General features: G+C 45.7%; 1 protein-coding gene and 1 long non-coding RNA gene across 2 annotated transcripts in view; both read right to left on the bottom strand.

Annotated features, from left to right (window-relative positions):
• LOC139545406 (adhesion G protein-coupled receptor A2-like) overlaps positions 1-25,436 on the bottom strand; it is a 62,072-nt gene extending 36,636 nt beyond the window's left edge. Inside the window, exons 1-2 of the mRNA XM_071353137.1 lie at positions 25,028-25,436; positions 24,381-24,687 (exon numbers count right to left, since the gene is read on the bottom strand). Coding sequence (XP_071209238.1) covers positions 24,381-24,625 — 245 coding nt within the window. The 5' untranslated portion in view covers positions 24,626-24,687; positions 25,028-25,436. The remainder of the gene's footprint in view (positions 1-24,380; positions 24,688-25,027) is intronic.
• LOC139545962 (uncharacterized) lies at positions 13,495-13,877 on the bottom strand. Its single transcript, XR_011669163.1, has 2 exons — positions 13,767-13,877; positions 13,495-13,664 (listed from the first exon to the last, which is right to left on the bottom strand). It is a non-coding gene; the product is annotated as an uncharacterized lncRNA (long non-coding RNA).
• Positions 25,437-25,907: the final 471 nt, after the last annotated feature.

Genomic DNA, 25,907 nt, shown 5'->3' with positions numbered 1-25,907 from the left:
ACTTCCAGACCTATGGTCTCACGCTTCAGTTAGGCACAGTATCTCTCATATAACTCGATGCAGGCCTGAGATGAAAGCTACAGAAGATCCGGAACGGCCTGAATAATTCAATACAGATAGCAGAGCAGACAGTCACATCTGGCAAAGCAACAAGCCATTTAATTCAACACAGAAGTTTAGATACTGAGAGTTCCTTTTTGACTAAGCTTATTATTCAGAGAGAGGCCGATTAGTCTGAGGACTGTGTGTATGTGTGCTTGGGTGCTTGAGTGCGTGCACGTGTGTGTGCATGTATGTGTGTGTTCATGTTCAGATTTTTGTGTGTTTGTGTAGTGGGTGCGTGTGATAGACAAAATAGGGTCGTCTGAGCCAATCAGCTCAGTATCTAAAACTATTAGCCTTAAGCGCATCAATTTCAACAGAATATAATGAAACCTACAGTATTTTCTACATTGCACAGAAGAACTTGAAAGTAAATACACAAACATGTAGCGTAAAGCACATTGTGGAAACATAAGACGTACATTTCCAGGAAAACAAAGGGTCTGGCGATTCAGGACTTTAGCATATCATTTTCCTAGTCTAGTACACCCGTGTATCTCTGATGTCTGTAGCAGAGTGCAAATTGTTCTTTCACAGGATCAACACAAACAATAGTGAGTAAGACACCAAGAAAGAACGAGGGTGAGACAGAGCTCTGTAAACAGCCTGAAATAGGCTGTATGCTCCCTCCCATTAGGCTAAACAGGAAACCAGACAATTAGCTGTTTGTTCAGGACGCGGCAGACAGAGGTTTGGGGTCAGGAGGAGAGCACTTCCTGGACAGCCAGGAGACGCACAGAGCAGAGCGCTGTCCATGAGCAGGTGGAAGACAGGAGTGACCGGAACAGAGAACAAGCGAGGAATATGAGAAACATTCACTGCTACATCGAAATACACAAAGGCTGTACAGAGTATTGGAGTATCTTTAGAAGCACTAGCAATGAGCAAGGTCTGTGCTTGATTGAAAAAGCATGGGTCACATACACTATTCATCACTGAAGTGAGGAGGAGGAGGAGGAGGAGGAGGAGGAGGGGAACACTGCTGCTCACCCTGAACTTGATAGTGGCCTGTGTTGTTTGAATGGTCTGCTGCGTCTTCACACTGACTGCCCCCTTGACAGACGGCACATTGAGTTAGTCTGCCTCCAAATGCAATTGCAGCTCTATGGTGCGCGATATGAAAAGTGCACTAACTCAATCCAGACATTCTCTAAGGTACAGCAGAGCTGCATTAGCCTCATTAATTTGGCCCTTTCAGACCAGCGGCCTATCAGAGATCAGAATCAGTAATTAAATCTAACATCGGTGTGTAAACCCTGGGCTGCAGGTCGGCCTTGGGGGACACATAAAGACACTTCATCTAAGACCATTCAGTGAAGATCAAACACCAGCAGGGCCAATGATAAGAGACAGGTCTTCCAAGATGATTCAGCTGTTGGAGCAGTAGGTCTGCTGTTGTTGCTAGAGGTTGAGTGTGTACAGGTCACAGCCCTGGTGACAGGCACACATACTCCTCTCATCTCATGTCTCTCCTAATGGGGATACGGTACCATGACATGATTACTCAACCGGATATAGTCACTTCAGAGAGATGGAGAGCATACTGTAAAAACAGAAAGACATCCCATCCTTGAGCTCTGTTTCTATAGAAACTGCTGGTATGCTATACCTTAGCCCTCCCTCTTTGTGCATGGCTGAGACAGTAAGTCAGTGAGATGCACACTGACTGCCAGACACAGGGCCCTGTCCCAGCAGTACAAACCACAGCAACCCCTCCCTAGTCCGTGCCAGTCAATTTGTTGGTTTGCTCAATTTGCTTCCTTAACCCACAATGCCTTTGAGGGAGACATGAGGGCATGTCACCATGTCCGAAATTGTATTCATTCACTGATTTATTTTTGCTCCTTCCTCTCTGGAAAGAGGAGAGGAGAAATGGTGACTCCAGGCTACTGTTTGTCTCAGACTAAACCTTCTCAGCTGAGTGCATCATCGCTCTGATCAGCTCCAATGTTACCACACACTCACACAGGTGTGAAGGATTGGGTAGATGGAGCTGGTGTGTGGGAGGGAGTGTCTATGTCTGTCTCTATGTCTGTGAGTGTCTCTGTGTGTATGTACAGTACGTGCTTGCATCTGTTCATCTGTGTTTCTCTGTGTGTCTCTCTGTGTGTCTCTCTCAGTGTCTCTCTCAGTGTCTCTCTACGTGCTTGTCTCTTTCTGTGTGTCTCTTTCTGTGTGTCTCTTTCTGTGTGTCTCTCTGTGTGTCTCTCTGTGTGTCTCTCTGTGTGTCTCTGTGTGTTTGTACGTGCTTGCCTCTGTGTGTCTCTTTCTGTGTGTCTCTTTCTGTGTGCCTCTTTCTGTGTGCATCTCTGTGTGCCTCTCTGTGTGCCTCTCTGTGTGCCTCTCTGTGTGTTTGTGCATGCTTGCCTACAGCCGCACTGGGTTTCAGGTCATCCTCTGCCAGGATTCTTTTTTTAGTGAATATGTGTTCCTCTGGTGGTAATCTGAAGGCATGCTACAGTATGTACAGCTATTCAAATGACAGCTGAGGGGAAAAAAGCAGGTTTAGGACAAATCTCCAATTTATAAAATTCTTCTCAAACAAGACAGGATATCCTCTCTTTCAAATCGCACATATCTGTTCCCAATAAACATTGTTGTAAAAATAAACTTTCATTCTGCTCCACTGTGTCTCTAGCATGGTCTCATTCCCTTTCTAATCATGTCCTTGTTTCTAGCCCTTCTCTCTCATTAATTTGCCTTTTGGTTGGCCATCATTGTAAATACGAATTTGTTCTTAACTGACTTCCCTAGTTAAATAAATGTTCAATAAAATAAATAAATAAATAAAATAACTGCGCTAACAATCTTACATTTGATCATTATGACTTGCAATCAAATCAAAAGTAAAGAAAATAAGTGTTGTTACAAAGAAACAGACAAAACATAATAAAGACTAACTAGATGATAGTTAGATGACTGTATGAATGAAGAGTCCCATGTTACCATTTTCCTGATCTCTGCTGCTTTCCCAAATGCCCTGGCTTCTTGGAGCCCCTCTCTCCCTGTCTCCACTCCAGAAGGTACTTTAGCTGCAGGCTTCTACAGCCGACCACAAGTAGGATAACAGTCTTAAGGAGGGATTTCTATTTAATAAGAATCTCTCTGCAGGCTAAGCTCTCCGCGCTCATTAACCATCTTTAACCTGGCAACCCAGCATCTCATTACAACAACATCAACAATCTCCCTCTCTATCATAACACTGATCATCTACAGAGTCGTCCAGAAACAAACACCCAAGGCTGCAGGAGACAGGGGAGAGGGGATTGGGGTTCAAAGATCAGCCATGGCTGTGGCCCGTCCTACTAAACACCCTGGAAACACAATCAAATGGAACAACATGAGCCCTGACCATGGGCCCTGTCCCCAAAGCAAACAAAGAGAGGTGCAGGCTCAATGTAATAAAGAGTCAAAACAACTCATGTGCCACTGTGTAAACATCATTTAACTTTGGAGAGACCTCTTTGCTAAAGGACCACACACAAGGTGAAAGACAAGAACCCTTGAAAGAGTTTGGTAACGCGCCACAAACTCAGCACACGACATAAAGCCCTGGCTCAGAGATTAAAAGACTAATAGGAGCCGTCAATAAGAAAGCTGTTCAAGGAGAGTTTGTGCATCACAATTCAATCCAGTTTAATCTGCACAGTGATTTTATACTGAACGCATTGGATTATTTCACAGCAAAATGTAGCCATTTAAATCCAATAACCCATTGAAAGTGATTTATAGAGGAACTTGAATGAGGCTTTTAAACATGGAAGAAGTGACTTCATGTCTCTTAATGCTAAAGCAGACAAAATGCACCTTTGTATACCTTCTCAGTCTGGATACTTCCACTAGAATCCCATACATAGCTTAAAGTCATTCAAAACAATCTCCTTGAGTTTGAGCAATTTTTATTTACAGCTTTAGAACTCAGTGTCCTGGCAGTGCGTAGGAGAGCAGTTCCTGTAAAGCAGCGACATGGCAGCTTTAGAACTCAGTGTCCTGGCAGTGCGTAGGAGAGCAGTTCCTGTAAAGCAGCGACATGGCAGCTTTAGAACTCAGTGTCCTGGCAGTGCGTAGGAGAGCAGTTCCTGTAAAGCAGCGACATGGCAGCTTTAGAACTCAGTGTCCTGGCAGTGCGTAGGAGAGCAGTTCCTGTAAAGCAGCGACATGGCAGCTTTAGAACTCAGTCTCCTGGCAGTGCGTAGGAGAGCAGTTCCCGTAAAGCAGCGACATGGCAGCTTTAGAACTCAGTGTCCTGGCAGTGCGTAGGAGAGCAGTTCCCGTAAAGCAGCGACATGGCAGCTTTAGAACTCAGTGTCCTGGCAGTGCGTAGGAGAGCAGTTCCCGTAAAGCAGCGACATGGCAGCTTTAGAACTCAGTGTCCTGGCAGTGCGTAGGAGAGCAGTTCCCGTAAAGCAGCGACATGGCAGCTTTAGAACTCAGTGTCCTGGCAGTGCGTAGGAGAGCAGTTCCTGTAAAGCAGCGACATGGCAGCTTTAGAACTCAGTCTCCTGGCAGTGCGTAGGAGAGCAGTTCCCGTAAAGCTGCGACATGGCAGCTTTAGAACTCAGTGTCCTGGCAGTGCGTAGGAGAGCAGTTCCCGTAAAGCAGCGACACGGCAGCTTTAGAACTCAGTGTCCTGGCAGTGCGTAGGAGAGCAGTTCCCGTAAAGCAGCGACACGGCAGCTTTAGAACTCAGTGTCCTGGCAGTACGTAGGAGAGCAGTTCCCGTAAAGCAGCGACACGGCAGCTTTAGAACTCAGTGTCCTGGCAGTGCGTAGGAGAGCAGTTCCCGTAAAGCAGCGACACGGCAGCTTTAGAACTCAGTGTCCTGGCAGTGCGTAGGAGAGCAGTTCCCGTAAAGCAGCGACACGGCAGCTTTAGAACTCAGTGTCCTGGCAGTGCGTAGGAGAGCAGTTCCCGTAAAGCAGCGACATGGCAGCTTTAGAACTCAGTGTCCTGGCAGTGCGTAGGAGAGCAGTTCCTGTAAAGCAGCGACATGGCAGACTCTTTTTCAATAAAGGCATGACGAGGCTGGAAATTGGACTGAAGAGGACAGACAGATTGGGTCTGTGAATATTGCGGGTGAACCCACAGTTTTATTAAAAGCTCCATTACTTCACTTGGCTGTTAACAAGCTTCTCAAGGCCTCTTAGTCTTTCGAAGTGCCACGTCTAATTCATCAAAAGCAATTTCCAAACTACAGCACATTACATAGCACCTTCCTCACGCTCACCTCATACACATGGAATGGACTAGAGTTGGCCTCTAACAGACTAGCCCCAGCCAAAAGGTTAGCCAGTTAGCTAAAGGCTGTCCGCCCCTCTCCACTACTTTAACAAAAACTACTGCAAGGTGTGTGTGAGTATAATATTTTTTTATATATGTTTTATTGTCACACACTGGATAGGTGCAGTGAAATGTGTCGTTTTACAGGGTCAGCCATAGTAGTACGGTGCCGTTCACAGACTACACACTATACAACATAACGTTTGATCATAGGGTGGTAGAGTGATGAAGCCTTTGGATGTGAGTGTAACTTTTGGAATGGCTGGTGAGCATTTGAACAGCTTAGCGCCTGGTTTTCATTGACAATCCTGTGATATCACTGTTGGTAAACAAGTCATGGACGAGGAGCAGGTCTGCTTCACAGACACATGGAGCTGGTTATTATAGGGTTAAGGGGTGTGTTCACTTGTTAGCTGGCTACTGAGGGAGGGCGTCTAGTCACTTGCACACACATACTTTCATTGTGACATGTCACAGCCCTCAGTCCTGCTACTAATGAAGGCCCAGACCAATTAATGCCGCAAGCCACAGGAGCCCCATCTCAGCAGGAGCATGTGTGTGTGTGTGTGTGCTTGAGTGCGTGCGTGCGTGCGGGCGTGTGTGAGAGAGGGTAAGAAAGAGACAGAAAAAGAGGGAGAAAGAGAGAGGGAGAAAGAGCAAGAGAATGTGTGTTTATGGTAGACCTGATTTATAATAAAGGGCAGGTCTTACAGTGCCTCTGCACTGGACTGGTGGCTCTGTCCTGATGGCCAGTTGAGGGGCCTTTACTCACCATTCAGTGCCCTGGCCACGTCCCAGACCCATAACAAGTGGAATCGGGTGGACCAGGGAGCCTCCACAGCCACTCAGTGGTAGTTAGCCACCTCTGACAGGCAGCAGTTCTGTTTGGCCCAGGGGCACTGGCTCTGTCCTCAGAGGCTTGGGTCACCACAGTGAATACAGCGGCCACTGAACGCCCTTGAGCACAACGAGCACTTAAGCAGTAAATGTGTCTCGAGACATGAATGTGTCCATTGTCCCTGAGCCACCAGTGTGCTTCCAGCAGGGAATAGGGAGCCGTGCCAAACTACAAGTTCTATTTATCTCCCGTCATGTAAAGGAGTATCCATGTAATTGCACATCAAATGGTTTTGTAAAATCATATCACAAGCACTGATTGAGTTATTCGAGCGTTATGGAAAAGCGAGCAGAATCTCCTTGACGAGTTTGTTTGTTCTCAGAGCTGTGAGGGGTCATTCTTACTGTGCAGTTAAAGGCTGTGAAAACCAGAAAGTCAGACCGTGTACTTCCAAAGAGTGTAAGATGCTATGGACAATATTTGTTTACCAAACTAAAGGAAGGTCAACTCAAAGTAATAACTACATAAGATTAATATCAAATTGAAACTATCATTTGGCAGTTGAGTGGAATGTGTCCTGCCCTGAAGCTGAAGCTGGATGTGGGAGTGAGTTCTTGCATCTGATACATAGAACTGCTTATTATAGAGTATACTGCATTGTGCTTGGGTAACCAGGCTGGGCTAGTGAGTAAGTCTATGTGGTTTGTGGTTGTGTGTGTGTGTGTGTCCGTGTGTGTGACATTCAGATTTATCCATATGCACCAGCACATGCATATGTTTGATTGTAAAATGGCAAGCAGTCCTTCAGTGATTCCTTAGTCTAAAATTTAAATCTGGGTTTTATAAACAGTCTCTAATTAGAGAGGGGAGGATGGAATCCTATTTTAGGCTCAGTGGCCGTGCACGCCCTTCCCACATGTGTGCACACACACGCACATGCACACTTGTGCACACACACACACACAGCGCTCCTGTGTGCAGAGATGGAAACAGTTTCAGGACAATTGAATTCATGAGAAAGCAACTTCCATGACATGTGGGTTATGCATTCTACTTTTCTTTTATTCAGGGTTTCCTTTGTTGTGCAACACAATTTCCTAAACCTGGGCAACCAACAAAGAATGAAAGATGAAAGATGTAAGCAAGTGGCTGCCTAGAATCCTAACAACCAAAGTAAAACACAGCAAGTAAATGTTAAAAGTACAACTAAGATTCCCATAGTTCACTGTCAACATCCTTACCAACCAACACAAGAGACGGTTAAAACCAGCAGTCCAACCTAGTCAGCAACTCCATCAGTGTCTAAAGTTTGTTATTTTAATGAGGCAATTTAGTGAATCTAGGCTTTTCAATCAAGTGGAATGTGGTCCATGCCTGACTAACATTGTCTCATTGTTCTGTCTCATAACTAAGCTCTGTTTTCTGTTCCAATGCAAAGACTGCTGGGAAATTGGTTTGCTTTTACAAAGGATAGGGACAAAATCATTCTGACCCAAATAACTTAAAGCTGGAATTCTTAATTGGTGAAACTGCCACGTCCATTCGCGATATTAAAACAACAAAGAAGTTACTTAAAACAACAAACACTACTATCTCCCACAGATATCATTGCACACGTGATAGAAAAGCAAATTTTCTTTACCACGTTGCAGGATGCTCCTCACCTCCGCTTTCTCAACAAAACAAAAACACTAACAGCGGCTGTGGGGCAGATAGTAGTAGTGTTTCCACTAACAACGCTGTTTGACTAGGTAAAAAGTTTGATGTTGTTACTTTAATGCAATACATACAGTGGAAGTGGGAAGTTTACATACACTTAGGTTGGAGTCATTAAAACTCGTTTTTCAACCACTCCACAAATTTCTTGTTAACAAACTATAGTTTTGGCAAGTAGGTTAGGACATCTACTTTGTGCATGACACAAGTAATTTTTTCCAACAATTGTTCACAGACAAATTATTTCACTGTATCACAATTCCAGTGGGTCAGAGGTTTACATACACTAAGTTGACTGTGCCTTTAAACAGCTTGGAAAATTCCAGAAAATTATGTCATGGCTTTAGAAGCTTCTGATAGGCTAGTTGACATCATTTGAGTCAATTGGAGGTGTACCTGTGGATGTATTTCAAGGTCTACCTTCAAAACTCAGTGCATCTTTCCTTGACATCATGGGAAAATCAAAAGAAATCAGCCAAGACCTCAGAAAAATAAATTGTAAACCACCACAAGTCTGGTTCATCCTTGGGAGCAATTTCCAAACGCCTGAAGGTACCACGTTAATCTGTACAAACAATAGTACGCAAGTATAAACACCAGGGGACCACGCTCAGGAAGTGTCACGGTTTTCTAAAGTAGAACCCAGAAGCAGACCAGGACAAGGAGAGTAGGACGAAGGTGAGTATTTATTTACAAGTTTAAACGTAGAGGTAGAAAGATCCAGGAGGCGGAGCGGGCAGCGGAGGTGAGTTGATGGGAGTGAATAGGCAGATCCAAGGGAGTAACAGAAGCCACCGACGACCAGGCAGGGATGGGGTGAGTGTTCCGGGTGAATGACTGTAGACAGAACAAATGGAGGTAAGTTCAAGGCAAGCAAGACGTACAAAACAACAAAACAAACTCTATCAAACTGGAGGCTGATACGCTGGCACAACATACTGTTCATGGCTAACGATCCGGCAGGGAATGGATGTCAGGTCAGAGCTTATGAAGTGGAGGGGTGATGATCAGGACCAGGTGTGCAGATAGCTGATGGGATACAGGTGCGGGTAATCAGAGATCTCCCAACTAGCTACGTCGCCCGGCAACCAGACAGGGTGCGTTCCAGGACACCGGAAAAACACTCCAGGACAGAACACAGGCAAAAACAGACTCAGGAAGCGGGATTGACAGTACCCCCCCTCCGACGAACGCCACCGGGCGGACTACCCGGAGCGCCAGGGTGGAGGCGGTAGAAGTCACGAAGCAGGTCAGCATCAAGGATCTGAGGCCGAGGAATCCAACTCCTCTCCTCTGGGCCATATCCTTCCCAATCCACGAGATACTGGAACCCTCGACCCCGCCGCCTGGAGTCCATGATGCGGCGCACCGTGTAGGCAGGACCACCTCCGATCATCCGAGGACGAGGAGGAGGGGGCAACAGAGGACTGAGGAGAACCGGCTTGAGGCAGGAGACATGAAAGGTGGGGTGTACTCTAAGCGTTGCAGGCAACTTGAGTCGGACCACAACAGGATTAATGATTCTCTCCACCACAAACGGACCAATGAACTTCTGTGACAGTTTCTTCGACTCAGTCCGTAGAGGAAGATCCCGTGTAGCCAACCAAACCTTATCTCCGACGGTATAAGCGGGGGCAGGAATCCGGCGACGATTCGCCTGGATCTGATACCGGTCAGAAACTCTGAGGGCCTTCCTGGCCCGATGCCAGGTCCGGTGGCAACGACGAATGTGGGCCTGGACAGAGGGAACCGAGAGATCCCTCTCCTGCGAAGGAAACAAGGGAGGTTGGTAACCGTACAGGCACTGGAAGGGAGACATCCCAGTGGCAGATGAAGGGAGAGTATTATGGGCATACTCGACCCAGGGTAACTGAGAGGACCAAGAGGTGGGATCAGAGGAGACAAGGCAGCGCAGCGTGGACTCCATCTTCTGGTTGGCTCTCTCCGCCTGACCATTAGATTGGGGGTGAAATCCAGATGTGAGACTGACTGTAGCGCCAATGGCCAAACAGAAGGATCTCCAGACAGCAGAGGTAAACTGAGGACCACGGTCAGAAACAATGTCACTGGGCAACCCGTGGACCCTGAAAACCTCCCTAACAAGGATCTCGGACATCTCAGTGGCAGATGGAAGCTTGGAGATGGGGACAAAGTGAGCAAACTTGCTGAATCTGTCCACAATGGTCAGAATGACCGTGTTCCCAACAGAAGAGGGCAACCCCGTGACAAAGTCCAGGGCCAGATGCGACCAAGGTCGCCGGGGAATAGGTAGGGGGTGAAGAAGCCCAGAGCTGGGCCGATTGGTACTCTTATTCTGCGCACAAACAGGACAAGCGGCAACAAACCTCCGGGTATCTTCTCCCATGGCAGGCCACCAAAATCGTCTGCGCAGTAGCGCCATAGTCCGAGCAACGCCAGGGTGACAAGCTATCTTGCTGGCGTGGGACCACTGAAGGACAGCAGAACGGACCGACTCAGGCACGAACAACCGACCGGGTGGACCGTTACCGGGGCCGGGCTGCGTCCGAAGGGCCGCCATCACATCCTCCTCAATCCTCCATGTAACGGCTCCCACGACAAAGTTCTGGGGAAGAATCGTCTCAGTCTTGGCCCCACTCTCTTCCGTCTTGGAGAACATCCGGGACAAGGCGTCCGCCTTGCCGTTCTTCGACCCAGGTCGGAACGTCAGGGAGAAATTGAAGCGTCCAAAAAACAAAGCCCACCTGGCCTGACGGGAGTTGAGACGTTTAGCCGATTGCACGTAAGCCAGATTCTTGTGGTCAGTCCAAACCACAAACGGTTGCTCCGCTCCCTCCAACCAGTGGCGCCACTCCTCCAAGGCAAGCTTCACAGCGAGAAGCTCCCGGTTACCCACATCGTAGTTTCTCTCTGCTGGTGAAAGACGACAAGAGTAGAAGGCGCAGGGAGGGAGTTTACCGTCAGTGGAGCTACGCTGGGACAGGATGGCGCCCACCCCCACATCAGACGCGTCCACCTCAACAACAAACTGACGGGAAGTGTCAGGTTGAGAGAGAGAGAATCGGGTCGTTGGTGAATCGGCTCTTCAAGTCCAGAAATGCTCGGTCTGCCTCAGGAGTCCAACAGAAATTTCTGGTGCAAGACGTCAGGGCAGTTAAAGGGGCGGCCACCCGGCTGTAATCACGGATAAACCTCCGATAGAAGTTCGCAAACCCCAGGAATCTCTGGAGCTGCAATCTCGTACCGGGCTGGGCCCAATCCCAAACCGCCCGAACCTTCTCTTGGTCCATCTTGATCTCTCCCCTGGAGATGACGTACCCGAGGAAGGACGTAGTGTGGGCGTGAAAATCACACTTTTCAGCCTTCACGAACAGGCGGTTCTCCAATAACCGCTGCAGGACCTGCTTGACATGCTGGACGTGGCTAGAAGGCTCCCTCGAGAAGATGAGGATATCATCCAGGTAAACGAACACAAAAATACCAATCATATCTCTCAGCACGTCATTCACCATACTTTGGAACACAGCAGGAGCGTTGGTCAGTCCAAACGGCATCACCTGGTACTCGAAATGTCCCATAGGTGTATTGAACCCAGTCAACCACTCGTCCCCCTCTCTGATCCGAACCAAATGATAAGCATTGCGTAGGTCAAGCTTCGTAAACACCGTAGCACCCTGTAAAGAGTCGAAAGCAGAGCTCAAGGGCAGGGGATACTTGTTTTTGACCGTAATATCATTCAACCCCCGATAATCAATACACGGTCGAAGAGAGCCATCCTTCTTGCTCACAAAAAAGAATCCTGCTCCCAGGGGTGATGACGAGGGGCGAATGAGACCTGCAGCTAGAGACTCCTTGATGTAGGTCTCCAAGGCTTCACGCTCAGGTCGAGAGATACTGTATAACCGTCCCTTGGGAAAGGCATTTCCAGGGAACAGATTAATCGCACAGTCATAAGGTCGGTGGGGAGGAAGTGACAGAGCCTTCTGCTTACTGAATACTTCACCCAAATCGTGATATGTTTCTGGAACCAGGGACAAATCAGGGGGAGCAGACTCACTGACCTGACTGGGAACAGCATGAGAACAGGCAGTCCTAAGGCAGTTAGCATGACACTCAATGCTCCAACTAGTTACCTTACCCGTCACCCAATCAAACGAGGGATTGTGTTCTCTCAGCCAGGGGTAACCAAGAACCAGAGGAACATGGGGCGAAGGCAGAATGAAGAAAGCGATAACCTCTGAATGATTCCCCGACAACAACATCTTAACCGGTTCAGTCCTCATAGTGATCCGTGCCAGACTACTGCCGTTCAGAGTGGTTGCTTCAATGGCTTCCGGCAATTGCTCCTTGGAAAGCCCCAGCTGTTCCACCAAGTCGGCATCAATAAAGCTGCCATCGGCACCTGAATCGATAAAAGCGTTCATCGCTAAACTCTGATTCTTATTCATGAGGGTCGCAGGAAAACGGGGTCTGACAGGGTTCTTGGGAGTTTGAAACTGGCTCGCTAAAATTCCTCCCAAAACTAGCGAGCCGGGCAGTTTAACGGGCGCTGAGGACAAGCGGAGATGTAATGTTCCGAGCTACCACAGTAGAGGCAGCTGTTGGTCTCACGTCTACGTTGGCGCTCCTCCTTAGTTAACCCGTGTCGCCCCACTTGCATGGGTTCAGGATCTGGCGGCAAGACACCTCCACTAATCCCGTGTGGGGAATAATGATCAACACGTTCTGGTCCACTTCCTGACCCGAATGGTAACCGAGTTGCTGATTGATTGGACGGGCCCCACTGCTTCTCCCTCCTTCTCTCTCGGACTCTATTATCCACCCGAATAGATAATGTGACCAAACTGTCTAGGTCACTAGGCTCTGGATAGGAGATCAGCTCGTCCTTGAGTTGCTCCGACAACCCCTGGTAAAAAGCCGCTTGTAGTGACTCCTCATTCCAACCACTCTCCACAGCCAATGTCCTGAATTCGATCACAAAGTCTGCCACACTGCGAGCTCCTTGGCGAAGAGAGAACAAACGTTTAGCTGCGTCCTTACCTCGGACTGGATGGTCAAAAAGCTTTCTCATCTCTGCCGTGAACTCCTGGTATGACGCCATGCAGGTGTCCTGTCGTTCCCAAACGGCTGAAGCCCATTCCAGAGCTCTACCACGCAGCAGTTCAATAACAAAAGCTATCCTAGCCTTCTCTGTGGCGTAAGAGTAGGGCTGCAGATCAAAAACTAAACCACACTGCATAAGAAATGAACGGCATCTTCCCAAATCCCCTTCGTACTTATCAGGCGTCGGAACCTTGGGCTCACGGAAGGAAACCGCTCCAGAAGCGGCAGGTGAGAGGGGTGAAACAGGTGGTGGATGACCCGCCAGCAAACTGAGCTGATCCTGGATACTCGTCAAGCTAGCAGAGAAGTTCCGGACTGAAAACGCTATCTCCTGTAGCGCCGTGTTGTCCCAATATCTTCTCCTGCTGGGTAATGGCATGGCAAACGGAGTCCAGGTCCGCTGGGTTCATCCTTGGCCGGATCGTTCTGTCACGGTTTTCTAAAGTAGAACCCAGAAGCAGACCAGGACAAGGAGAGTAGGACGAAGGTGAGTATTTATTTACAAGCTTAAACGTAGAGGTAGAAAGATCCAGGTGGCGGAGCGGGCAGCGGAGGTGAGTTGATGGGAGTGAATAGGCAGATCCAAGGGAGTAACAGAAGCCACCGACGACCAGGCAGGGATGGGGTGAGTGTTCCGGGTGAATGACTGTAGACAGAACAAACGGAGGTAAGTTCAAGGCAAGCAAGATGTACAAAACAACAAAACAAACTCTATCAAACTGGAGGCTGATACGCTGGCACAACATACTGTTCATGGCTAACGATCCGGCAGGGAATGGATGTCAGGTCAGAGCTTATGAAGTGGAGGGGTGATGATCAGGACCAGGTGTGCAGATAGCTGATGGGATACAGGTGCGGGTAATCAGAGATCTCCCAACTAGCTACGTCGCCCGGCAACCAGACAGGGTGCGTTCCAGGACACCGGAAAAACACTCCAGGACAGAACACAGGCAAAAACAGACTCAGGAAGCGGGATTCGTGACAGGAAGAAGACGCGTTCTGTTCCCTAGAGATTAACGTACTTTGGTACGTGAAAATCAATCCCAGAACAACAGCAAAGGACCTTGTGAAGATGCTGGAGGAAACAGGTACAAAAGTATCTATATCCACAGTAAAACGACTCCTATATCAACATAACCTGAAAGGCCCTTCAGCAAGGAAGAAGCCACTGCTCCAAAACCGCCATCAAAAAGCCAGACTACGGTTTGCAACTGCACATGGGGACAAAGATCGTACTTTTTGGAGAAATGTCCTCTGGTCTGATGAAAGAAAAATAGAACTGTTTGGCCAAAATGACCATCGTTATGTTTGGAGGAAAAAGGGGGAGGCTTGCAAGCCGAAGAACACCATCCTAACCATGAAGCACGGGGGTGGCAGCATCATGTTGTGGGGGTGCTCTGCTGCAGGAGGGACTGGTGCACTTCATAAAATAGATGGCATCATGAGGATGGAAAATTATATGGACATATTGAAGCAACATCTCAAGACATCAGCCAGGAAGTTAAAGCTTGGTTGCAAATTATCACGTTCTGACCATAATTATTTTGTATTTTCTTTGTTTTAGTGTGGTCAGGGCGTGAGTTGGGTGGGTTATCTATGTTTTGTGTTTCTATGTTGGGTTTGTCGTTTGGCCTGATATGGTTCTCAGTCAGAGGCAGGTGTTTGTCATTGTCTCTGATTGGGAACCATATTTAGGTAGCCTGTGTTCTATTGTGTTTTGTGGGTAGTTGTCTTCCGTGTCAGTGTTTGTCGCCACACGGTACTGTTTCGTTTGTTCACTTCGTTTATTGTTTTGTTCCAGTGTTCAGTTTTGTTTATTAAAAAGACATGAACACTTACCACGCTGCACCTTGGTCCGATCCTTCTTCCACCACAGACGATCGTTACACAAATGGGTCTTCCAAATTGGACAATGACCCCAAGCATACTTCCAAAGTTGTGGCAAAATGGCTTAAGAACAATAAAGTCAAGGTATTGTAGTGGCCATCACAAATCCCTGACCTCAATCCTATAGAAAATGTGTGGGCAGAACTGAAAAAGCGTGTGCGAGCAAGGAGGCCTACAAACCTTACTCAGTTACGCCAGCTCTGTCAGGAAGAATGGGCCAAAATTCACCCAACTTATTGTGGGAAGCTTGTGGAAGGCTACCCGAAACGTTTGACCCAAGCTAATCAACTTAAAGGCAATGCTACCAAATACTAATTGAGTGTATGTAAACGTCTGACCCACTGGGAAGGTGATGAAAGAAATAAAATATGAAAAAAATCATTCTCTCTACTATTATTCTGACATTTCCCATTCTTAAAATAAAGTGGTGATCCTAACTGACCTAAGACAATTTTTACTAGGATTAAATGTCAGGAATTGTGAAAAACTGAGTTTAAATGTATTTGGCTAAGGTGTATGTAAATGTCAGACTTCAAATGTATGTACTGTAGAAATGTGCGTTGTGTTATTGAGTGGCTCTGTAATGCTCAGTGAAATGGAATAGAATCAACAACTCCACTCCAATTAGTGGGTAACTAGCGAATGTAAAGCCATCCCATTGGACACAGAGGTCAGTTCAATGTTTAGTTTAGAGTTTTCAACTAACGTGAATTCAATGTGAAATCAACATAAAATGTAACCATGTCATTGGATTTAGGTTAAAATGTGTGTGGAAACAACATTGATTCAACCAGTTTTTGCCCAGTGGGATGTTTCTTCACACCATGCAAATGGTTCTCATACACTTCACCAGAAAATGACATCTCATTTAGAGTGACACATTTCAACTAAGATAGAACCACAAGCTTTTACAGTGATGACATCTCAATTTGAATAATTATAGTCGGAAATCCGTTTCTGACACATTTAACCCATTTATCAAACATAATTATGTTTTAGTTACAAAGTGAGCAAATGAATAATTGTATTTTTCAGTAATTCAATGATTAATCTCACGCAGTATATCAGCACAGACAAGTGCCCATTTTGCAACATTATAGACATTTGATAAAGTAGATCTATCTGAAATATGTTCAACACTAAACATATGGTAGATTTACTCTTACTAACTTCAGATATCAATACTCGGTATCACACAAACACAGAATTAGACACACACACAAACTTCTGACCAAAAGCATTCTCGCCACAGACACATCGCCGCCCTCTGTGGGTCTGCAGTCTGCTCCCAAAGCAGAAACTCTGGGGGCCATTTCTGTGGTTCAGCACGGGGAAGAGAGAGGGGAAGGGGAAGAGAGACAGAGGGGTGGGGGGTATATCTGGAGAAGAATAACCAGAAAGTCATGAATCTTTTGGAGTAAGATTAGAAGGAGCTGTGTGAAATGAAAAACTATAATAATAAAAAATTCACTCAGGGGTATAATGTTGCTATGACAACATATTTCTCTGCTTTTGCCAAATTGAAAGGTCATGGCCTTTTGAGCAACAATCTAAAATGATAAATGTGAATACTATGTCTTCACCAGTTTTATCATTGCACTGTGATACAAAAAAGCGGCATCGGTGTGCTTTGGGACAATGCAGACGCCTCAGAGTGGTCGGGTAGGCTGTTTGGCGGTTTCAGCCAGCTGGATTTAGGACCACGGACACCACAGAGCGTGCAGACAGGCTGTGTGGAGGCAAAGCTTCTGACCAGCACCGTGCTGCTGTCTCTGTGTGTTGCGCTTTTTATCAGATTTTTAAAAGCAAGCAGAGACGAAATTGGCTACTCTTTATTTGACTGATGTAGCTGGCAAGGTAACTGCTGTTTAACTTAACAGAAAAATATATACATTCCCAGTGCTGAGATAGTAGTGTAACTGACATGTAATGTTAGCTGTTTCGTCCCCTCTCGCTGAAGCTCTGTCTGAAGAGAATGAACTCGCTAGCTATAGCTACCACAGCCAGTCCAGCTCTAGCCTTTAGCTACTATATGTTAGATAGCAGTATCTAACAGCTTTTGTGTGTATGGAAATGTTTTGTCCCATTTCAACAGAAGTAAATTGACTAGTTTTCGTCAGTTGATGTACCATTAGAACTAGCCAACAGTTGGCTAACGTTAGCTAGCTAGCTCACTAAATTTTGGTATAATTTTTTACCTCAATCACACTAGACCTGAATCAGACTATGAAACCAGTGACCAAACGATTAAAGACCAATATTCTGACATTTTTTGACAGCGCAATGTTAGTTTTATTAGAGTCAGTACAGCAATGTAATGTTATTGATCTGTCAGTTTCCCTAGCTAATTCCCTACTTTTCACACTGATATGGTATTAGCAGCTCTACAGACTACACTGTCATGGTGCACAGTCAGTGCACAACACAATATTGATGATTATGAATGGATACAGATGTGTTTGAATGCCCAGTCATTTACATAGTGTAACGACCCTGGGTTTATAAGCGCGGATATCAACTCTGCCGCTCGAGCATGCTTTTGGGGCACAGTCGATATAGCGCTGGACTTCGGGTTAGAAGGTCGAGGGATCGAGACCTGCTCCCTGCCTGTTTCACTACATTGGTGTCAGAAGTGGGATGTAATGTAATGTATAGCGTAGGTTAAAACCATGGTATTTCCATGATCCACATCTACCATGGTATAAATGATGCAAACCCATGGTATTATTAAGGTGCATGGCAGTACCATCATATTTCAAAGCTAAAACCATGGTACATGTCCATGATTCAGATGTATGCCATGGTATAAATAATGCAATACCATGGTAATATTTATGTACAATGGCAGTACCATGGTAGTACCATCATACTTCAAAGCTAAAACCATGGTACATTTCCATGATTCAGATGTATACCATGGTATAAGTGAAAGTACCATAGTGGCACCATGGTATGAATGAAAGTACCATTGTAGTACCATGGTACATTTTTGTAAGGGTAGAAATGGTAAGATAAATTGGCACTCCAAATGGAAAAGGTGGCCGACCGCTGGTGTAGACTATTACCGGCAACTTCAGGAGCATAATGGCAGAATCTGCAAAAACCAGCAGCAGCGGGAGAAGGAGGGTTGGAAACAGGTTTTTTTCTTCTGGTTAGGCTATCTTGATCTCAGGCCCAATCTTGAGTCCTTTGTGTGTCTTCATTATTTATTTAATCAAACAGGGTGCTTAAAGCATCAGAAAAGTTCAGTACATATAGTTGATTTTACTAAAACACATAGGGTCTATATATGGAAAAATACACATTTTAAAAATTGATTGGTCGAAAGAAAAGACTATTCTTGGTGGACCAAGATTTGTTTTAGTCGGGAACAGCCCTAGTAGAAATGCAGGAAATTAGCTTTAGATGCCCCCAAAAGGGGAGGACCCCCCTGCCAGGTTATGTCCCCCCCACTTCTAAAACCAAAGTTGAATGGACACACATTAGATATCAAATAATATTTTTTTCATCTGTGACTTTTAACTTGACCTCCCAGGCAGGCAGGGGGTCCTGGGTATGTGTGGCATTGACAGGTGCTGAGGCTGTTCATAGTGCACTGGGTATCCAGTGTCAGGCCTTTGTTTTTGTTTTTTACTCATTGCTGACCAGTGCCCCACCTAACATCTGCGAACAGAAGAGAGCCCACTGCCCCTCCTTTCAACACCTTTCCCCACATAAATAAACCTTCTCCCAGCAGGAATGCCTGTGTGCTCCAAGCGCTCCACAACTCCAAGCTATTGGAATTCTCACTGCTGATAAGATGGCTGTTGGGACGTTTCATCGACATACTCCCATCTCAACACATACTGACTCACAGACCCAACACAAACCAATGGCACATCTGTTAGCCCTTTTGATAACCACACACGGCCCACCCCACTCCACTCCCAAGATCCCAATGTGGGAGAGGACAAGATGGCTATAAACTATAGAAGACAGGCATATCGTATTGCTATATATAGGCCTGCTGTGACAAAGTCAATTAAAGGTCTCCGCTTAGTAGCCAGATGAATGAAACAAAACTCTTATGTCTAGATAGTTTACCATTCAGTAGTTATTTACTGATACATCTGAGTTCTCAGTGATCCATCAAGACGATTGGTTGAGTATGCCATCCAAGATATACCTACTGGTCACCTGTCCGTTTGTGCTAGGGCTTTTTGCTGATGAGGCCACAGAGCTTTTGTCTGATGAATGGATGGGAGACACTCTAACACTCCCATAAGAATCCATATAGACAGTGGTGTATGGACAGGACCCATGCCCTACTGCGCCCACGCAGGCAGAGAGCAGCCACTCAGCAGCTGTCTGAGGGGTTGTCCTGCTGCTCCACATTCCTCTCAGTGCCTGCTGACGGCCAAGGACAGGCACTGGTGTCGCCCAGCCTGCCACCCCTCGCATCTGCGCCCACTCCTTTGGGTTGGCACTCGCTGGACCAAGGTCATCAGTAACAGGCAACAGTGAAAACAAATGTCAAAAGAGGGGAGAGGTTTTGACTTTTATGAAAGCATAAATTATAACCACCCAGACTTATAGACAGCACACTCCCTCCCACTGAAGAAGTGTTTTCCCCACCTCAGTGCTACATTGTTGTTAACCATTAGAGACAGAGGCTTCATGGTTCTCCAGACCTTGCTAAAGGAAATGGGATGTGTAACCTCAGCTTCTCTGTATCCTTTACAAAGTACTAAACTAGATAACAATACCAACACACACACACATACACGCACACAGACACACACATACACGCACACACACACGTGCACACAGACACACAAAGAATGTATTCAACATTTAGTCCTACTATTTAGCAAAATAAAAAACGAAATACCAGAATTGAAATATTATTACAGTGTAGGGGAGGATGGTTAACATCAAAGTACCTTTAATGAAATGCTACTGTATCAAAACTATACTATAGATTCAGTCTTCCCTGGCTCTTCCCACAGTGCCTGAGGTCTGGTAGGCAGAGAGAGAAAAAGAGACTGGGGAGCAGACAGCCTCCTGGGGTACATCCCTCTGAACAGCCTGCCAAGCCTGTAGACTCAGCCTCTCCCTCTATTCTCCCTCTCTCTATTTTCTCCCTTTGTCCTACCTCTTCCCTCTCTCTGCTCTTCCCCTTCTCTCCTTTTCCCTTTCCCTCTCTCTCACCCTGCTATCAGCCATGCGTAATTAGCCATAAACACAGCCCTGCGCAGGCCCACATCTGGAAGGATTTTAGACATGGCAGTTTCCTACCAATACAGCTAAATATTTATGTTGAGAGTTACTGCGTGTGGATGAACTCAAGATAGAGGGGTGTGGAGGGAGGGATAGATAGATAGAATGAGGGAAAAGGGGGAAAGATGACTAACTCATGGAGAAAGACTTCGAATAGAATTGTGTAACTGTGTACTGCTGACAAGTTGAAAGTCACTAAAACATCAACCAAAGTGCAGCCTTCTAAAATCTTTCAACATAATGGAGGATATCCAACGCTATCTGATATACTTTAATCAAATTGGTCTCAATTGCCTACACATTATTAAACCAATCCAAAGCCCACAAGGTATGGTGAGTCACAGGAGGAGGTGGCAGTGTTAGGCTAACTGTTTGTTCCTTTATGGTCCACAGGAACAACAAACATCCAACTAATACTTTTATTAAACAAACCCCTGTTGGGATTTCCCATGGGCTGAGGGGCCTCAGCTGGAATGTTCATGGGAGCCAGCTGTTGTGTATTACACATAGCAGCCAGGCCTGGTGTCCCCAAGACCCATAGCCCTGCCCACAACTGGCTGCATGGAGCCATGGAGGAGAACATGAATCTAACCTGACCCAGGAGAGGGTCAGATGTCGCCTTGACATCCTTAGTAATGAAATGCCTTGAGAAACTTGTGAAAAGTCATATTCTCAGCGTCACCCAGAAGCTTCTCGACCCATTTCAGTTTGCCTATCAGCCTAGCAGAGGAGTTGATGATGCCATTCTTACCCTCCTTAACATGGTCTATAGACATCTAGAGGGTGCCAAATCCCATGTTAGGGTTCTGTTTGTTGACTTTTCCTCTGCCTTCAACGCAATCCAGCCCTACATTCTGGCACAGAGACTCATTAGGGACTTCTCCTTAGATGGGGGGCTGGTTTTGTGGCTGTTGGACTTCCTGAGCCAACGGTCACAGCGAGTCAAAATAGGTCCCCACGTGTCGGACATACGCAATACCAACACAGGCTCTCCTCAGGGATGTGTTTTGTCCCCACTCCTGTACATCTTGTACACTAATAGTTGTACTAGTTCCCATCCTGACAGACACCTCGTTAAGTTCGCTGATGACACTGCCTTGATCAGCCTGTTGCATGATGACGAGGAACATCATGGCCCGGTCCTAGATGACTTTGTAGAGTGGTGTGAGGAATCACACTTGGTCCTCAATACCAACAAGACGAAAGAGATGTGCATAGATTTCAGGAAGTGTACAACACCTACCTCTGCAACATCTATCAGACGTCGGAATATAGAGATTGTAGAGGAATACAAATACCTGGGTGTCCTCTTGGACAATAAGCTTCAGTGGAGTAAATGTACAGACCTGATCTACAAAGAGAGCAAACAGAGACTGTACTTTCTCAAAAAGCTGGGATCTTTTAATGTAGACTGTACTATACTGACACTGTTTTACAAATCTTTCATTGACACTATTTAAATTTTTTGTATTGTTTGTTGGTTTGGCAATGCCACTGTCAGCCAGAGAAATATGCTGAGAAGGATTATCACCACAGCAAACAAGGTACATGGAGTCAAACAGACAGGCCTGTATGAGATCTTTTAAGGTCAGGGCCCTCCGCAAGCCTCACAAAATCATTTTAGACCCAAGCCACCCCCTGTACCCGGACTTTGAACTACTCCTCTGGACGCAGGTATAGGGCACCCCTCAGCAGGAAAAACACAACGAGACAATCATTTGTGCCAGGTGTGATATCCCTCCTAAATAGCTCGGGCTAATGTTCCTATCGACTCAGTAAGGCCAGCAGGCTAGTCTTTTTCCCCCAAATGTTTTATTGGTATGTAACTGTTATGAAAGTTGTATTGTCAATATTGTTTTGTATTTAAACGCCACTTTAAACGTGTACATGACACTGCAACAAAATGTCCCCATGGGGACAATAAAGTCAGTAAGTAAGTAAGTAAGTAAGTAAGTAAGTAAGTAAGAGGGGCAGCAGAACTGGGTGACAGGGCACCCAATCTGGGGAGGGGATGATGCAGAGCAAGCTGAGCTGAAGTTGAGCCCCCCTACTGTACCTGTGATACAGTTTGTACAGACTGCCAGGAACAACACAACTTCTCACATTCCACATCTGGAGCTAATGTCATGAGCGACGATGAGAGTATGAGCGTACGGAGCAATTCATTGAAAGCTCTCTGGCAAATGACCTTACCAGTCACATCGTATTTCAGTACAGAATGGTAAGGATGGCTTTTGACAGTTTTTCACAGGGGATTGGGACGTAGTTGTTTGCTCCTAGTACACAGCCTCATAAAAGTGTCACAGTATGCTAAACATGTGTAGGAAAACAAATAAAGTGAAATAAGTACGGTAGGTACAGGGATGTGAGATTATCTTCAATCACCTCCACCGCTGCCACCCAGGCTATTTTTGTTATTCTTTCCTCTCTTCTGGTTCTGAGAAATGTGTTCCCCAGATGTTTATGCTGCCTTTATTAAGCAGAAACACAAGGCCTATAAATGGACGGCGGGCCGCCTTGGGCTCCCTCGGGCTGTGCCTCCTTTGCATTGCGCCGATGGGCCAGTTTGGGGTTTTACTGCGCCCATGTGCAGGCGAGTGCTGCTCCCACTGGGTCAGAGAGGAGGAGCATTGTGGGATTGTGGAGAAGCAGAGTACCTTGGAAAATGGTTCAATCAGCTTGAACCTTTGAGTGTTCTGTGAAGGGCTGGGGTTTTTGGTAGCAGCTTCACATGTGCATATATTCAACAGCTCAGAAGACTGTGTAGGTGTATCTTATCTTACAGCATCTACAATCTCTTTACCTCCTATTAAGAGCCATTCTTCTCTGGAATGGAGTGAGGTAGTGTAAGCCATGTCTACAACTCCCTTGATTTATTGTTGAATAAACAGATCAATCATATGAATTCAGATTGTCAGCCACACATGAATAGTCTATCAGACTAACAGTGCTACAGGATGTTGGAAGTGTCAGACAACAGTGCTAGGTCTCACCATTAGCTGGACAGCGGTCGGTCAGTCGGTCAGCCTTCCTTCCTGAAGAGAAGTGAGGTGGCTGCCTGAGATTGCTGGAATGTTATGGTATTAAAGGTAGGAGCCAAGCTGCCATTAAAGCACAGAGAGGGAGGATAAAAAGAATATAAATGTGTTTCTGTTTATCCTAGTTTAGCAAGGCAAAGTCAGCTGGATTGTGGGGTGGGTGTGGGGAGCGGGGAGGGAGGGGAGGGGGACACTGAAACACAGTGTGTTTCCTTGGGTCAGAATCAGATTTAAAGCGACAGAGTTGTGTCAAAGGGGCAGGGGCAGATGACAGCTTTACTTCACAAAGTCTTCCGTCAGGATCGACACCAGTCCAGACTCCCTGCACTGTGCTTTTCAGAGACACAACTGACTCTGGGTTTGAGCTTTCAGCTCACGTAGTAAGTAGTCTGTTACTATGCCAGTGTATAAACTTCTGGTGTTCATGGGCCAAAAACATGTCCATTACCTCAACCAGTCATTAAATACCAGTAGAACAAAGAATACAAGGTCAGTTTTGGAGGGTTTATCAGCATACAACACAAAGTGTTCAAGTCAAGGGTCCATCTACTACTAACAGTGGATACTTCCATAGCATAGCATTTAAATGTCAGTCATTTAGCAGACATTCTTATCCAGAGCAACTTACAGGAGGAATTAGGGTTAAGTGCCTTACTCAAAGGCACATCGGCAGTTTTCCCCACATAGTTGCCTCTGGGATTCGAACCAGCAACCTTTTGGTTACTGGCCCAATGCTCTTAACTGCTAGACTACCCGCCTCCTATATTCAATTATAGTCAGTGTATAGAACTGTTAAGATGTATTGGGTGCCATGTGCCACAATTTAAACTATACCCCACGCCCAAGGTAGAGAGTTTCCCATAACCCATTTAAATATTTGCACTTTGCCCTTCTGTCATCCTCTAGAGTTATTTCCTGATATTGAGCGAAGAGTGTCCATTGATATGTTTTTCTCTTACTCAGTTCTGGGATCTAATAAAGACCAAAATAGTTTCTCAATGAACATGCAGAATATCAACATTGTTTGATATTTTCATCATGATCTGTCTACAGTGTTTGGACAATCATCCCTATCTCCTCGGTCACAGTTTTGATTAACTACATTTGTATTGCCCACTGGCCTACTGTATTTTAAACTCTCAGTTTTAATCGGTTAAAAAATTATAATTATGACTTACAAAGTAACGGTCTGGTTCGGGAGCAGGCCCGGATCCGGAGTTTCAGAAAGTTCTTCGCTGTCGCAGCTGACTCTTTTCCGGTACTGCGTAGTGGCGTGGGCTTTGGAGCGTTCATCTGTACAGCTGCAGCCGCTAATGATGAGCCCAGAACAAGCTTGAGTGAGCCTCGACTCAGAGGCAGACAACAGGACCAGCATCAGCAACAGACGCCCCAGGAGCGGGATGCCAACGCCGGGCACAACCATTGTCCTTATCAGTCTCACCTCAGCTGTCCCCTTGTCATCCCATTTCTCTACCACGAAGGTTCCTGGGGCGATGGCAGGAAGAACATACGTATTTTTACAAATGTGTGACAAGTTGCTAATATCCGTTTAGTTCCTATTAAAAGATTCTCGAAACTTACTGGTAAAAAGGCATTCCCAGTATTTTGCACTCCCAATATTCACAGTCCTACTGTAGATGTGGCTTGAGAAATCACGGTAAAACTCACTGATATTCGAGTTGTCCTGAACTAAAACTCTACTTGAAAGTTGATGTTTCGCGATAAAAAATTACGTATTTGTCCAATTGTCCGTAAGTTTGTACCTCCCTGATGCATTACTCCAACGTTGGGTTGGATTGTCACAATTAGAATTTGATTAGCCTACCTTTATATGTCCAAACCTAGGCAATATCCAAACTTCGTTATTCCAGTGGTTTTGATCAAATCCTTAACTCAGTTGAATAAAATCTGCTGCCCTCCACAGCTTTAGTTTAATTCATAGATTTAGAAATTCGTTTGGCACGATGTTCTCAAGGCATTCAACAAAGTTTGCCATTCAGAATCTTCAAGATTTAAGTTCTCCATGTGTCAATTTAAATTAAACTTTATCTGAAAGTAAATGAGTTAATTTGGAAAACGATAAAGCGCGTCCTGGTCGGCTCCTTGGTAATTCCCAAAATCTAGCGGTTTTGCTTGCCACTCTGTCACACTCAAATGTACTTACTACACCAAGTGCGGCCATTCCGTCGCCGGCTATGCGATGATCCTCGGGGTCCTAGCGCAGTTTCGACTTTGGCAGTTTCACTAGGTTGCTATCCATTTTTAGAATAACAGGCAGTCAGCCAGCTGTCGGTCTGAAAGTGGATCTGCAATTGAAGGATATTTTCGGGTGCCAAAACTGTCCATTTGTAAAGAAATAAGGTCCTAAGATTTAAATGATAACTGAAACATCAATATGATATCAATAGTCATAGACAAGCCTTTGTTTATTTATTTAACAATTACAATGTATATTTTCATTTGAATTAATACAGTATTCACACATCACTTTTAGGCTACATCAAATAGCTAATTAATATCCTGCAGTGTTTGCTACTCTAAAGTACAGCTTAAATGCAATATTTTGTCTTTAAATGTACGGTATTGGTATGTCTATCAAGATCATCAGAGGATGAATCGATAACAGAAACTTGCAAATGACCTAAACTTAGAAGTGGCTCTTTGACTGGCCACAGCATTTTGATGAAAATGAATTTTATTATGCA

The sequence above is a fragment of the Salvelinus alpinus genome, chromosome 19, assembly GCF_045679555.1.
Source record: "Salvelinus alpinus chromosome 19, SLU_Salpinus.1, whole genome shotgun sequence".
In the NCBI taxonomy this organism is placed as follows: Eukaryota; Metazoa; Chordata; class Actinopteri; order Salmoniformes; family Salmonidae; genus Salvelinus; species Salvelinus alpinus.
This window is presented reverse-complemented; position numbering and strand designations above follow the sequence as displayed.